At 42.1% G+C, this 15,762-nt stretch overlaps 5 protein-coding genes across 9 annotated transcripts in view; all 5 read left to right on the top strand.

The window, feature by feature from the left end:
- The window catches only part of LOC131832161 (protocadherin alpha-6-like), a 119,504-nt gene extending 115,438 nt beyond the window's left edge, over positions 1-4,066 (top strand). Inside the window, 1 exon segment of the mRNA XM_059174823.1 lies at positions 4,008-4,066. The gene's annotated coding sequence lies outside the window, so the exon portion shown is untranslated.
- Positions 1-4,066, top strand: part of LOC131832162 (protocadherin alpha-7-like) — a 109,355-nt gene extending 105,289 nt beyond the window's left edge. The window contains 1 exon segment of the mRNA XM_059174824.1: positions 4,008-4,066. The gene's annotated coding sequence lies outside the window, so the exon portion shown is untranslated.
- Positions 1-7,286, top strand: part of LOC131832160 (protocadherin alpha-1-like) — a 157,107-nt gene extending 149,821 nt beyond the window's left edge. Inside the window, 2 exon segments of the mRNA XM_059174822.1 lie at positions 4,008-4,066; positions 7,242-7,286. The gene's annotated coding sequence lies outside the window, so the exon portion shown is untranslated.
- The window catches only part of LOC131832159 (protocadherin alpha-3-like), a 149,815-nt gene extending 142,526 nt beyond the window's left edge, over positions 1-7,289 (top strand). Inside the window, 2 exon segments of the mRNA XM_059174821.1 lie at positions 4,008-4,066; positions 7,242-7,289. The gene's annotated coding sequence lies outside the window, so the exon portion shown is untranslated.
- Positions 1-15,762, top strand: part of LOC131832158 (protocadherin alpha-C2) — a 114,516-nt gene that overhangs the window by 77,059 nt on the left and 21,695 nt on the right. For all 5 annotated transcript variants that reach the window (XM_059174814.1, XM_059174818.1, XM_059174815.1 and 2 more), the window contains exons 2-3: positions 4,008-4,066; positions 7,242-7,330. In XM_059174814.1, the coding sequence (XP_059030797.1) occupies positions 4,008-4,066; positions 7,242-7,330 (148 nt within the window). The remainder of the gene's footprint in view (positions 1-4,007; positions 4,067-7,241; positions 7,331-15,762) is intronic.

Here is a 15,762-nt window from a genome sequence, read left to right on the forward strand (position 1 = left end):
ACTTTTAAACTTGAGTTTTTCTGATTTTAATCAAGCTTGGGTGAAACACACATGTATTTATTTATTACTTGAAATTTTGTGTCATTTAAAAATAAACCAGTATCTGGGAAACTCAGATATAACAAAGAGAAAAAAAAAGTATAGTTGGCCTTTGAACAATACAAGGTTAGGGGTGCTAGACCCAAGCACAGTTGAAAATCCAAGTATAAATTTTGATTCTTCAAAAACTTAACTACTAATAGGCTACTGTTGCCCAGCAGACTTACCAAGAATATAAAGAGTTGGTTAATGCATATTTTGTATGTTATGTAAATATTTTATATGGTGTATTTTTATATATTTTATATGCTTTATATTATATATAGCATAAATATATTTTTATATTTATATATATTTGTATTTATATAATATATAATATATTTAATAATAATATATAAATATATAAATATTTATATATTATAAATATATAAAAAATATTTTTATATAAATATATAAAAATATAATATATAAATATATATTATATATAATATATTATATATTTATAAAAATTTATATTTATATTTATATAAAAATATAAATATATTTTTGTATTTATACTATATATATAGTATATATATTGTATGTTATTTATATTGTATATACTTTATTTTACAATAAAGTCAGCTAGAGGGAAGAAAATGTTATTAAGAGAACCATAAGGAAGAGAAAATACATTTACAGTACTATATACGGTATTTACTGAAAAAAATCGATATGTAAGTGGACCAGTACAGTTCACACCTATGTCGTTCAAGAGTCAACAATATATGTATTCCATGTAAATTAGTCTAAAACACAAACTTTTGTGGGACACCTGAGTGACTCATTCGGGTTAAGTGGCTGTTGGTTTCAGCTCAGGCCATGATCTTAGAGTCCTGGGATGGGCTCCGTCCTCCGTGAAGAGTCTGCGAAAGTTTCTCTCTCTTTGTCCCTCTGTCCCTGTTACCCCACTCCCCCGCAGTCCCCTGCCTGGCTCACATTTTCTCTCTCTCTCTCTCTCTCCCCCAAATAAATAAATAAATCTTTTTTTTTTTTTATGCACAAACTTTTGTGTTAGGGAGACCTAAATGTAACAATCAGCCAAACCCACCAATCAGGCAAGTGATTTAATCTTTCTAAAGCTCAGATTTCTTATTTCTATAAATTTAAGTACATTAATGTTACTCTTGCATAATAGTTTATTTGTTCAGAAACATTTTTAAAACCTACCCAATACCTGAACCATGTGAAGCTCTGAGGACATAGCTCTGTATTATGAATATCTGAGGATCTTCATATGTTTTATGGATGAAACAGATACACTTTACATAGAATTAATGATCTAAAAAAAGTGTTAGGGTAAATGCAACAGTATGTTTAGAGTGCTTATCCTATTGCCTAATATCGTGTGGAAACTTAAAACACTGTATATTCTTCCTTTCCTTTTCCCTGCCCAGTCTTACTACCATAAGATATGTCATAACTACAATTCTGATAAATGAATCTGAGAAGCACCTTGTTGCTGATGGACTATTACAGAAAATAGCATGACAAGTTATAGTTGAGGAAGTGAGGTTGTGTAGTGAACTGAGTTCCTTTTTTTTTCCCCAAGATTTTTATTTATTTATTTACTTGAGTGGGAGAGAATGAGAAAGAGAGAGAAAACACAAGATGGGGAAGGGGCAGAGGGAGAACAGACTCCCCGCCAAACAGGGAGCCCGATGCGGGACTTGATCCCAAGACTCCAGGATCATGACCTAAGCCGAAGGCAGTCGTCCAACCAACTGAGCCACCCAGGCACTCCGGGAACTGAGTTTCTCAGTCAGTCCTACTAGAACTGTGCTTTTAAGCAAAACAAGGTTGGTACTTTCAGTCCAAAGATGAAGTCACAGCAGTTTTCATCACAAATGTTACCCAATCACAGAAAAAATGGCAACATTTACCTAATGGATATCCAAGTCTTTACTAAAGGAAGGTTCTCACCGTTGACACTAGTGCTGCTGATGGTAAAGGGAGAGATGGTGATAATTGGATTAATAGGAAATATTTTAGTTGTTTTTCCAGCTTTACAGAATGAGTTGCAAATCGTTTCTCTTTTGGTCACTGCAACACCACTAGTAGAAAATGAGAACCCTTTCGTTTCATCTGTAGAGTTTTATGCTACTTTAGATGGAACATCCATAGAATGCTGTGGATTTGACCACCAAGAATGATATTCCTATCTTGCCAGCAGAGTGGAAGGGACCGAAGAGGGCAGTTAATGTATGGGGACATTTGCAGTGAAGTATCTTAGAGTTGTAGCTTTTTCTGGGCCTTGACTTCAGCTAAGTTTCCAGTCACCGGCAAGTTTGTCAGGGAGTTGAGATGCTGATCACTCCTTTCCTAGGTGTTGTGGGAAAGTGTGGCTATGAAATACTCTGCATCCTTTGAATAACAATAAAAAGGATAAGAACTGGGGCACCTGGGTGGCTCAGTGGGTTAAGCCGCTGCCTTCGGCTCAGGTCATGATCTCAGGGTCCTGGGATCGAGTCCCACATCGGGCTCTCTGCTCAGCAGGGAGCCTGCTTCCCTCTCTCTCTCTCTCTCTGCCTGCCTCTCCATCTACTTGTGATCTCTCTCTGTCAAATTAAATAAAATCTTTAAAAAAAAAAAAAGGATAAGAACTAGAATTACTGACATTTTGAAGTAGTTTATTGGTATTTCTGTGGCTTTGTATCTACAAAAATGATCATTATAATCCAGAGGAATTTTTAGAATACAATCTCCATCTGTTCATCTTTCCACTCAAATAGACTTCAGTATTCAGTGACAGAGCCCACTTTAATCTCTGCCCATGAAAACATGTTGCGGGGAACATCCATCAGAGGTTTTTTTGGTAAAGATTTCATTTATTTTTGAGAGAGAGAGAGAGCACGCATGCACAGAGGGAGGGGCAGAAGGAGAAGCAGACTCCCCACTGAGCAGGGCCCTGTGGACCCCGCCCGGGATCGTGACCTGAGCTGAAGGCAGATGCTTACCTGACTGAGCCACCCAGGCGCCCCTCACAGGATTCTTTGATAACAAAATTTTTGCTAATACATACCAGATAGTGATGGTGGTTCGTTTTGTCCCCAGTGATTCCTGAGTACCTTCTACGCAACCTCTAACTCCTCCAACAGTCTTCAGGGGCCTATATTTTCCTTTTTCGTCCTCTCCACTTGGAATTGACAGTTTGTGGACAAAGGGTGACAGATCCTTCCCGTACACAGGTGCTGCAGACTGAGCCAGACCGTTTTTGCATTTCAGGCACTCCCTGTTAAGCAGTAAGAGCTGAGCAGCAGTAATTGAGGGAGGAGGCCAAACACTCTGCAAAGCAGGGAGCGGGTGGGATTTTATGAAAAGGACTGTGTAGCAAAACAAGTTCAGACTCCCGTCGTGGTTTGTTTTCCTCTCCCTGGGATTCCTCTCCAAGCAGCAGCAGAGGCAGTTTTCAGTCGCTGGCGTGCGACTGGGCCCCATCCATCCTGGGTGGGACATGCTGCAGTCTGCAAAGCCGGCGGCAGATTGCAGTCCTCTGCGGTGTGGCCGGCCAGCAGAACTCATGGAGTCTGAGCCCTGTTCTAGCTAGAATACCAAATGGGAGAACTTCCTTTAGTGAAGCATTTGAAGGCAAAACAATGAAAGCTTTCCCCATCTCAAAATAGCCTGCCCTCCCTCTAGGGCTGCTTTAGGAACATGGACCTGTTTTGAGCAAGGCGAAGACACAGCTAGTCCTCACAGCATCATTAAATCTGGTTTTTCCATGATATGGAGTCTGTGGAAGGACTCCGATGAGCTCATTTTCTCCTGAAGTGCTATATATATATGGATAGCATCTTAGAGTTGCCCATAAAATGGCTCCTTCGATACTTTTTTCAGATATGAGAAATATTTCAGAAATAGGCTAATCAGTCACAGGGCAATCACCACTCTGCCTTATTAACAAAACCTCCCTTTGTGATTTTTTGCAGCCTCGACAGCCCAACCCTGACTGGCGTTACTCTGCCTCCCTCCGAGCAGGAATGCACAGGTATGTAGTTCCTTCCTTTTTCTTTCTGTCGGGAGAACTTTAACTTTGTACGGCTCGGACACATTCTGTGTCCAGGGGCTGGAAACTGCTGTCAAACTGAGAAGTTTTAGATACTTTTCCAGGAGAAAATAGTTCCTTTTGTCTCCACATCTCTAATTGAAACATTGGAAGTAGTGCCAAATGCTTATCAAGGGCTGGCAAATCAGAGTTCCCTGTTAAGTTACAGAGACAGGCTTCTGGGTACTTTCTCCCATTGAAAGTTCTTTAGGGAAATAATTACAACTTCCTCTATCCCTTCCCCACCTGTACTTTCTGTCCCTCCCCTAGAAATTCTTTAAATTATTTAAATTAATCCTGATGATTTTGGATCCGAATATAAGTATGTGTTTTCTACCTTAGTTTTCTGTCACACGTCGACTCTTATATCCTATTAACCGCAATAACTGGCTGTCATTCTTGTTCATGTTCATCCATTTTAGAATCTCCGTATCTTTCCCATCTTGTTACTCTCTTGTTCCTATCGATGGCGTGGGCTCTTTAGTGGATGAGCCATGTGAAAGGCCTTTATTGAATATCTGGAGACCAAATCTATCTTATTTTAAATGAAAGTAGAGTAATAGTATGACTCTAAGACTCAGATTAAATATAATTTTGGTTTCTCTACTTTGTCTCTTTGACAGTAATTGATTAACTACCATTATCCCCAGAGCTGATTTAGTGCCATAGGGCCAAATAAAAGATTCTTTACTTTTGAGTGTCTTTGGAAACCAGGAAACTAATGATCACGACCCGCAAAAGGATTTTGTTTCAAGGGAGGAATGAACTCTAAACTTAAGCCCCTCAAAATGTCTGGGCAACAGTTCAGTAGATCTTTAACAAACCTACATCAGTCTCTTAAGGGAGAGCTTACAAAGTATGTGTTAAGTTAATGAAAAATTAGAGCGCCTGGGTGGCTCAGATGGTTAAACGTCTGCCTTTGGCTCAGGTCATGATTCCAGGGTCCTGGGATCGAGCTCTAGGTCGGGCTGCTTCTCCCTCTCCTTCTGCCTGCTGCTCCTCCTGCTTGTACTCTCTCTGTCCAGTAAATAAAATCTAAAAAAAAAAAAAAAAAAAAGTCAATGAAAAATTAGTTTTAACTCCATTTAGAAATGCATTAAAGTGAAATAAATTAACATAGTCTCAAGCATTACATTATAAGTCAAGCAGAGATCATTATAATGGGTGCTATTTCTCACCAAGAACCAATCAGTGAAGGCCTGAAGATCAGTAGTGGGCATATCGAGATGTCACATTGGAACCTGGGTCATAATTTTAGCCCAGAAAAACTTGTGCGGATGTTTGAATACTAGTGGCAGGAGGGCTCTTCCTGTTTGTTAGTGACCAGCTTATGCTTTTGCCTGCATCTGAGCTACTGCTGCAAACCATGCAGTAGGGAAAAGCATGGTTTATAATACCAGCTTTTTCTCTCCTGGCTGAACTAACTAGTGCTTTACTTGAAAAGTGTCAAAGCCACGAGATGTGCCTTTAAAGCTACATTTGAAATAAAATGCTAAAACATATCACTTCCTTACTCCATTTTCAAAGCGGGGGGGCAAGTGTGTTCCTATTCAGGTTTCAACTAAGATATAAGTAGGATGAGGAATGAACTAAAAAGTGCAGTTAAATGTAACTTATTCCTCATAGTACAGTATACTGAACATATATTAGAGTTGTAAACTCAAAGAATACTCTTCTCTTTTTACACATGTGCTTGGCTTCTTGGCTGTTCTGGCCTCAGACCTCATGTAACTGTTTTTTTGAAAATTCTGCTTTGAGTTGAGCTGGTTCCAGGGTGGTTACATCTCCAGAATGAATCTGACTAAACCCATAGAATTTACTGGAAGAATCTGGGAACACATGAAGGATATTAATATTTGGGGGGAAAGATTCTAGAATGTAGGTGAAGGGAAGAATTGCAGTAGGGCAGAGCTTAATGAGTGAATTTTGATTAGATATATTATTCAGAGTCAAGAGTGAAAGAATATTCAATTGATAGATGAGCTTCCCCCACAATAGTTCATCTGCTTCGCCGCTTCTCATAACCTTTCAAATAGTAGTGTAAATTTTGAGTAACTTAATTTGCAAGATGAACCAATGTCTTTTTGAAAAGAATCCTCTAGGGGCGCCTGGGTGGCTCAGTGGGTTAAGCCTCTGCCTTCCTATCAGGTCATGATCTCAGGGTCCTGGGATGGAGCCTGAATCAGGCTCTCTGCTCAGCAGAGAGCTTCCCTCTGTCTCTCTCTGCCTGCCTCTCTGCCTATTTGTAGTCTCTGTCAAATAAATAAATAAAATATTAAAAAAAGAAAAGAAAAGAATCCTCTAATTCTGATGAGGATTCTTTGGGTTGATGTTTACTCTTACGGTCCTGTTTGTTCCTTCCTTCCTTCATCCATCCCACAAGTATATGAGGGTCTCCTATGTGTGAGCATTGAACATATATAAATGAATATGATGTTTGCCCCATTCCTGAAGCGTTTATGTTCTATCTCTGCTTGCCTCCAAGGGAGTCCCAGTTCATGCCTCACTCCCTACAATATTTCATGCTGAGTTAATCTCTTCTGAATTGGGATCCATGAGTGATGGTGATAGGCTTCCTCAAGTCCCAGGAAATATAGGGTGTGTGGTCTATAAGTAAAAAATACAGAAAGAGTAGAACATGAAATACGTTAAGAAGTAATTGGGTAACTAATTTGGAATAATGCTACAGTCAACAAATAATTTTCAAGTATTTTCGTCTTTGCTATAGAGGACTCAGAAACAAGAGAATCAGCAAGAGAGGCCTGGGGCTTCTGAGAACAAGTTCTCCTCATCTGGTTCAGCAATAAGGTGTTAAAATGGCATTAGCCCTCTGATGGGCTTCCCATTAGATTTACTGAACACCATGTGGCATTAATGACAACCAGAATTGCCACAAAGATAAAACATGTTTATTGCCCAAATAGTATAACAAGCAGGAAGTCAATGATGCTTTTGCAGTTTATGTAAGGTAACTGCTCAGTAGTCATTGCTTCAAGTATGAGTACAGTGTGTTAGCCGTAGTGCTGCCTTCAGAGAGCCATGTGCTTTCTCAGGGTGGAAGAAGATCTGGAAAGTCATTTATGGTCTAACCATTATTTGGGTCTCTGTGTTTACTCAGCTCTGTGCACCTGGAGGAGGCTGGCATTCTGCGGGCTGGTCCAGGAGGGCCTGATCAGCAGTGGCCAACAGTATCCAGTGCAACACCAGGTAAAGACCCAAGGTCTCTCTTCTTGCTGGGTTCTAGAAGACAATTAGATGACTTGTTTGTTTGTTTTTTAAGATCAGGAATGCTAATGGTTTTCTTTTTAGTTTTCTTCTTTTCCATCCATGTATGACTTCCTTATACTCTTGCATGATTATTTTGATTTTCTACTTAATGTCCTTCAAGAATTAAAAACAGAGAAGAGTACACATGTATATAAAGTTCTACTGTAAAGTAACGAGGGGTCTTTCATGTGCTTAGGCTATCTGAGCCACACAGAGAAGATCTGGTGGCCTCGTGTGCAGAGGTGACACTGTTAGCAAAGATCTTTTGATTGAAGATGTTGCAAACCCGTTCAGAGTGGTAAGCAAAAGGGAGACACATAGATCTACGGATAGATACATGCAGTGGAGTTTCTCATGGAAGTGGAAAGTATAAAAACCAAGGTACTACTCTCTTTGACTCCAGGTCAAAGTCAGACCTGCTTCTTTCTGCATACCTACATCATTCTGCAGACTGACTTTTACTGCCTTGACATGTACATTTGCACACGTGACTGTCTCACAGTTTCTTAGTTTAGAGGACCAGTGAGGGCTGATTCTAATCCATACTTTCAGGAAATAGAATCTGCTAGATTGGATCAAGAACCCAGTGGCTGGGAGAGCATAGAAAAATTCCTTAAGCTCATAATTCCTTAGTTTCCTTATTCTCCTCTAATCATACAGTGTCATACAATAAAAATATGGCTTTGTAGGCCCATCCCTGTGACAGTTTTCAGAAAGGAAGGATTTCAGAGACTGCAAATGGTGTCTATCATAATCCTCTATTAATAGAACATGATGATGATGATAATAGTTCCTGATTATTGAGCCATAATCTACCCAAACATTGTGCCGAGCACATTAAACATGTGATCTCATTTATCCCCCATGACAGCCTTGCAAGGGATTTATTATGACTATTTTACATATGGGAAACTGGAGACACAGAGAGGATAAGAAACATACCCAGGTTCATGTAGTTTGTTAGTGGCAGAGTAGGATTCACACCCAAGTGTGTCTAGCTCCAAATCCAAGTGTGTGTAGCACTTATATTCCTAGCATGGCTGGCCTGCAAGAACCCATCCAAATTCAAATATATACACAGATACATTATAGATGACACAAGTGTGCGTGTGAAACATTCTTTCCAAAAATAATCAGGTGCCTTTCAATGATTAGGCTATCCGAGTAACATGTGCAGCTAAGGGCCCATTTTTGCTGGCAACTCTAAGGGCTTTCATCGATTCTAATCAGCCAGCAATTGCTATTTATGAATGTGGCATGATTCAACTAAAAGTCACATTTGTCAAAAAAAAAAAAAACAAAAAAACAAAAAACAAAAAACACACACACAACAGAAAATGCACAAGTTAAAGCAATTCATTAGAGAGTAATATTGCCAGATGGCAAGAAGAGGAACATAAAATAGTTCATTGACAAATCTGCATCCCCAGTGCCAGGGATGGAGTGAAGAAGTGATGGAGGAGGAAGGGCTGTTGGGCTGCCCAGTACTGCAGCATGGGAGGCACCTAGAATGTTAAGATCTTTTCTGAAAGCAGCTACACCCACGCCCTGCTCACCTGCCTTCATTTTAGGGCTTTTCCTGTTCTCGCGGGGCTTTGTAGGTCACTCTGGTGAGCCAGGAACTAAGTCGGAATACATTTTGCCTTTCATTGATGATGCTGGTGGCTGCACGTTCCTAGGCAAATGCGCAGTAGGAACCGTCCGCCAGTATTTTCATTTGCATCTGGCCCAGATCTCTTTACTTCAGATCTGAAAGAATGTTAGGAACCCCTTTTCTTGACAGAAGATAAGGAAGGAGTATGGGACTCCTGGGTGGCTCAGTTGGTTAAGGAAGGAGTCGCCATTGCTCCCCTTCAGTATTGTCTAATCCCTTCTGTCCAGGACTGTGCCTGGCTCCAGAGGCACGAGTCACCATCCTCATGGACTGAGCTGGACACAGCTTCCATCTTCCACCACGTAGTCCACGGGTGACCTCACCATATTTTTCCACACACCTCCTCACCAGTGACTTGAAGTTAAAGGAATGCCCCTCTGCTTTCTGCACTGTCCTTTCAACATTTTTAGGTTTTAGGACTCAAAAATATGTTCTGCAGAGTCAGTAAGGAATATGGCATAAGGATTAAGATCATGATTTGGAATCAGATCTGAATCAAATTGCAATTCCAGACTTCCTTGCTGGGTGAGCAAAAGCAAATTGCTTAAATTCATGTTTTCCAATTACTGTTATTTATCTGTGGTGATAACCCCATGAATTGCCGTGATTACTAAAGAGGAAAGAACTGAATATAGTGCTTGACAAACGGTGTTAATAAATGCCTAATTTTATTTTATTTTATTTTATTTTTTCTGGAATGGTTTTGCATGACCCCTGACATGGCCTAGGCTGATGACCTGGTGGCCAGAATTCAGTAATTCTCATTTCTGGACCCAGAGACACACCCTCTAAGGTTGTCTGGATCATCCTGACATCTGTACAGTCCAGGCACTCTCCCTACATCCCTACCCCAGCTGCCCTTCCGGAGATGGAATGAGGAGGCTTCCTTAGCTCTCCACAGAGAAAAGGAAAATGCTTCAAAAACTTGTTTATTTCCGACCCCAAGAAGAGCCTGCCTTTCATTGATTCTGTTGCCCTTAGTGCCTCATGATGAAGGTGCATTTGCTTCCAGAAGGTTTCCTCTTGTTGTCTGGGTCTTCTTACACGTGTGTCTGAGACCCCCTCATGAACCACTACCTTTTTACACCTAAAAGAGCTGCAGCCTGCGGCTGTGAAGAGGAGGGGGCCGTCTGTGCCTCAATCCTCATTTACATGTCTTCCTTGTTTCTCCTCCATTGATGCATTCTTTTGCTTTATCACTGAACCGTTCATTTATCTTCATAGTCCACAAAAACCTAGGATAAGATGTCACGCTCCGAAAGGATCCATGGGGACATCACCAGGTGATGTCTCTTGCAGGATAAACAAGTCAGGGATCAAATTGGTTAATCCTGATTCCTGGCCCCCTTCTCCAGCCTCACCTCTATGTGAGCAGACCAGGACAAGGGCTTCTTTAGCAGCTTCCCGGGAGACTGAGCAGAGGAAAGAAAATGGGCTGAGGAGGGAGAGCATCCAGTTACAGCTTCTTGGGGTGGGGGGTGGCGTTAAAGGGCCAGTCATTCCCGTTTACAACTCTCACTTTTTCAATGTGAATGTTCTGAAGAGGTTTTAATGGGTGCCCTCTTGTGATCAGTTCCAAGAGGGAAGCCTGAGAGGTTGTAAAAAGACTGCCCCTGCCTTTGAGAGAGCCTGTCTGGCTTCAGCGCACCAGGCTGCTTTGCTATCCCCTAGTGCTTCTTCCGGGCCCCCTTTTCTACTTTTCATTACCTCAGGCAACAGATTATTTTTGGAGTGGGAGATCCTATTTTCAAAAGCGCTCAGGGACTTCCAAAAACACACCGCACTGCCAAAGATAACACTATACCTTGTCAAGGAAGACCCCAGGGGATCGGGACTAGGCAGTGGAAGGTTAATTAGGCAGACCGGATGGCTAAGGCAGGGAGGCCTAGGGGACCTTAGTTTAGAGTGACCGGACAGTGGTTCTCAAAGTACAGTACTTGGAGCAGCCACACTAATTCCTTCTGAGTCAGAAATTCTCAGATTGGGGCCTAGAAGTCTGTGTTTTAAAAAGCTCTCCATGTTCTCCCAATGTACCCCAAAGTTTAAGAACTGGTGTAGAATTGAGAGGAAATATTCCTGAGGTTGTGTGGTATCTTTGGAGGCTCAGAAACCGTGCAAGGAAGGCATCTACTCATGATTCTTGCAGGAAGCAGAAGCCCTTTCCCTACATTAGAGAGAGAATCACTAAGAGTTCAGGCTCCAGGTCAGAGTAACCCTTCTTTGAATTCTAGCTCGGCTGCTGTGCTGTTCTAAGTCCCTTATTTAGGGTTTCTGATTCCTCCCCTGTAAGATGGAGATAATAGTGGCGCCCACCTAATAAGGTTGTAACAAGAATTAAATGAGATAATACATGCATGCTCCAGAACCTGGAGAATAACATTTGGTAGATGGTAGCACTTTTTGTGATTTTCCAAGGTATGAGTCTATCTTTCACATTGACAATTTAGGTCTGAGTTGTTCTGAGTTGTCTGTCTCTGTGGGAAGGCTCTATTCTGAAGATTTTTCTTAATGCACCTGTTTTTGGTTTTGTTTTTTTCTTTTCCCTGGGGGATTATTTTTGCCCTGGTTTGCCAGATGTCTTTACTCTGTGGATGATGGACACAGTTTATGTGCCCTAGTTTTATGCAGGGTGGGGGTGCGGAGTGAGATTTGTGCTTTTATTTGTCTTAGGGTTTCCTACCTCTCTGGCAAAATCACCTTTCCATGAAGGGGCTTCATGTAGAATCCATCTCTGACTCTTCTCCTGAAAGAAGTCATGATTCTTGAGTTTTTTTGGAATCCGTTCAGGAGCGCTGCCAACACGAATTTTCCCACTTCATGAGTGAGTGTGCAGCCTTAGGCCTCATTTGAGGATTTAGAAAGCCTGCTGTTCCACTAACCTGCTCACCCTCAACTTCTGCTGTTGTCATGGCAATCACGGTCCTGGGAGGTGTGTACAGATCCTTATTAGGAAACAAAATGAGATCAGCAATCTGTGTGTGTGAGGCGACTCCCTCATTCACATCCTCCACTGCCACTGGAGGCTCAGGGCCAGGCTGAGAGGCCTCTAGCTGAGGAATGTGAGTCCTTGGAAGGTGCACTTTTACTTTTTGGGGGTTCGGGGCTCATCAGTTCTGCTGTAGTTCTCTCTGTAGCTCGTGTTTTGTGTTCTGACCTGGCCTGGAGGGAAGGAGCAAGACAGTGTGGGAATGGGGAATTAGAAACCATGAAACTTAAGTCTTTACTTGCTTTATTCATTCACCTTTGCCTCCTCCTTTAGAAGAACACGCTGCACCTTCCATTTTTAAGGATCATGTAAATGAAAAACTAGCATGAAAATTTCCTGGTTTTCCCACAATTGAACATTTCTGTTTACTGGTTTTTTGTTTTTTTTTTTTTTTTAAGATTTTATTTCTTTATTTGAGAGAGAGAGCACGAGCACAGAAGGAGGGGGAGAAGCAGACTCCCTGCTGAGCCCAGAGCCCAACGCAAGGCTCTATCCCAGGACCCTGAGATCATGACCTGAGCCAAAGGCAGACACTTAACCAACTGAGCCACCCAGGTGCCCCTCAACATTTCTTTTTAATAAATGGATTCTGAGATAGTTCTTTCCCTCAACCCTGTGTTTCCTCCACCTCCCTCATGTTTTTCCACACCATTTTTTCCAGGATTGATTAGCTCAGGGCAGAATACAGTGAGGGTTGGGACCATGATACAAAATAAATAAATTTCTTCCTTAAAAGTGACCCACCAACAGAGTTTATATGCCTCCTGAAAATCCAGTCCCATCTGCACTCCAGCTTACGCTTCTGGGCATACATTTTAGAGGGTATAGTGAGGAAAGAAGAGTAGCAAGAACTATTACCTTGGGCTCCACTTTCCTTCAAATCCCCCAGAGGCAGAGAAGCAGCTAAGGCAGGTCAGGCAATGGATACTCATTATAGTTCCTTAGGTTATCATTGATCCGTTTAATGTGTCACTAGAGCATACAGACTGGCCCCTGAAAACTTCATCATGAGAAACAACTTTTGAATCGTGTCTTTGGAAAATAATACCCTTTTATCCTTCTTTTGTTGAAGAGTGTTGCATGGAACAGTAGAGTTTCCTAATTACCTTCTCTCCTAGTTGTATATGTACACCATGGTTGGTAGCTAAATTTTTAAACCCCTTATCAAAAGGGAAATTCAGGTTTCTACTGGGAAGATTCTGATGTCTCAAAGGACCAAGGGAAGGCAGCAATCACCAAGTCTGCCACCTGACTTGGCTCAAAGATGACAGGCTCCCCGTGTAGCCTGAGAGCGCTATGGCAAAGTGGTCATGAGTCTATACTTCATTCTGGAGGAAAGCTGGCTTGGATTTTTTGGAATTGGTGGGCTTAGAGCTCCTCTCTGAGAGATGCTTAGACAAAAAGGACCTACCTATAACCTGGTTTGAGGGCAGAGGAGAGGTAATAGCTTGTAATTACTTTAAGCTTTGCAGCCCTAGCAAGCATTGCCTAAAGCCTCACTGATTCTAGTAAAATAGAAATGAAAGCGTATCCCCAGCAATAGCAAGGCTCTTTAATGACAAATATTTTCAGAGAAACTCAGCCCAGATTCCAAAAGTACTTGAAATGTTCATTTCCACAGAGGCAGTCAACTTTAAGTTGAAAAGGTCATTGCCTAATTTGGAGAAACATATTCAGGTCAAGCACTGGTTAGAACCCAGGGCCCCTTAGGGAAGGTCCACAAGAGAGTTCATTGCTAGGAGACCTGGACTTGAGTATGTGGACTGGAGAGATGCCTCTTCTGCCTCTGCACATAGAGCTTGCTACCCACAGTCAGAAAAGGAGAGGGGAGGCGCCTTGATGGCTCATTCACTTAAGCATCTGCCCCGTAGTCCTGGGATCGAGCCCCACCTTGGACTCCTTGCTCAGAGGGCTGTCTGCTTCTTCCTCCCCCTCATGCTGTCTCTCTTGCTCACTCTCTCTCAAATAAATAAATAAAATCTTTTTAAAAAGAAAAAGGAGGGGTGCCTGGGTGGCTCAGTTGGTTAGGCAACTGCCTTTGACTTGGGTCATGATCCCAGGGTCCTGGGATCAAGCCCCAGGTCGGGCTCCTTGCTCAGCAGGGAGCCTGCTTCTCCCTCTGCCAGCTGCTCCACCAGCTTGTGCTCTCTCTGTCATAAGACAGAGAGTAACTAAATAAGTAACTAAATTAAATAAGTAACTAAATTTTTAAAAATTAAAAAAGAAAAAGAAGAGGGAGCAAAAATCAATGGCATTCCACTCTAATCTCAATGAGACCAAGAGTTTCCTCAGCAGTGGGCCTGCCTTGAATGGTTTATCTCCAAGGGAGTGGGCAGGTGAAAGATGGGAGAAGGCAGTCCTGAGGATGGCAGTACCAAAAGAAATAAAGTGGGGCACCTGGATGGCTCAGTGGGTTAAGCCTCTACCTTGGCTCAGGTCATGATCTCAGGGTCCTGGGACCAAGCCCCGCATTGGGCTCTCTGCTTGGCAGGGAGCCTGCTTCCCCGTCTGTCTCTGCCTGCCTACTTGTGATCTCTGTCTGTCAAATAAGTAAATAAAATCTTAAAAAAAAAAAAAAAAAGAAAGAAAGAAAGTGAAAAAGTACACCTGGAACTAATATAACACTGAATGTTAACTACACTCGAACTAAAATAAAAACGTAATAAAAAATTTTTAAAAGATTTTATTTATTCACCCGACAGAGATAGAGATCACAAGAAGGCAGAGAGGCAGGCGGGGGGGGGGCAGGAGGGGGGAGGAAAGCAGGCTCCCCACTGAGCAGAGAGCCCAATTTGGGGCTTGATCCTAGGACCCTGAGACCAGGGCCTAAGCTGAAGGCAGAGGCTTAACCCACTGAGCCACCCAGGGTGGGCCTTGATCCCAGAACCCTGAGACTGAAGGCAGTCTGAGCTGAAGACAGAGGCTTAAACCACTGAGCTACCCAGGTGCCCCAAAACTTAATAAATTTTTAAAAAGGATGTTTGTGGGCACCAAGGTGGCTTAGTCGGTTGGGTGCTGCCTTTGGCTCGGGTCATGATCAAGCTCCACGTCGGGCTCCCTATTCATTGGAGAGCGTGCTTCTGCCCCTCACCCTGCTCATGCTCTCTCTCTCTCTCTCTCCCCCCCCCCACCCCCCGTCTCGGTCTCTAGCTCTCTATCTCTCAAATAAATAAAATCTCAAAAAAAAAATTTTTTTTTTTTAAATGATGTTTGTACCAGGATGGAAACACAAAATTGAGAGCTTTATAGAAGTCAAACTTTGGGTGTCTGGGTTGCTCAGTTGGTTAAGCAACTGCCTTCAACTTGGGTCAGGGTCCCAGGATCCTGTGATCAAGCCCTGCACTGGGCTTCCTGCTCAGCGGGGAGCCTGCTTCCCCATCTCCTTCTGCCACTCATGCCTGTACTCTCCTGCTCTCTCTCTGTCAAATAAATAGATCGAGCCTTTAAAAAGAAAAAAAGAAGAAGTTAGACTCACAGGTGTAACTCTAGAAGGTTAGAGTATAAAAAGGTAACTTTTAGGAAACAAATTTGTATCTACAAGAAAACAGGGATGATGAGAAGCTTATTGTTACTAGAGTTACTAGAGAAGCTCTTAACTGTCGAATCCCAACAGTGTACCTGGCCTCTGGATTATAGCTGCCAGTGAATGTAATAAACAACCAAACAAACTTAAAAAATGTAGGAAGTCTGAATAAACATGTTTGTTGTTGATGGTCTAAGAATGCTTACTTC

Source organism: Mustela lutreola, chromosome 5, assembly GCF_030435805.1.
Source record: "Mustela lutreola isolate mMusLut2 chromosome 5, mMusLut2.pri, whole genome shotgun sequence".
NCBI lineage: Eukaryota > Metazoa > Chordata > Mammalia > Carnivora > Mustelidae > Mustela > Mustela lutreola.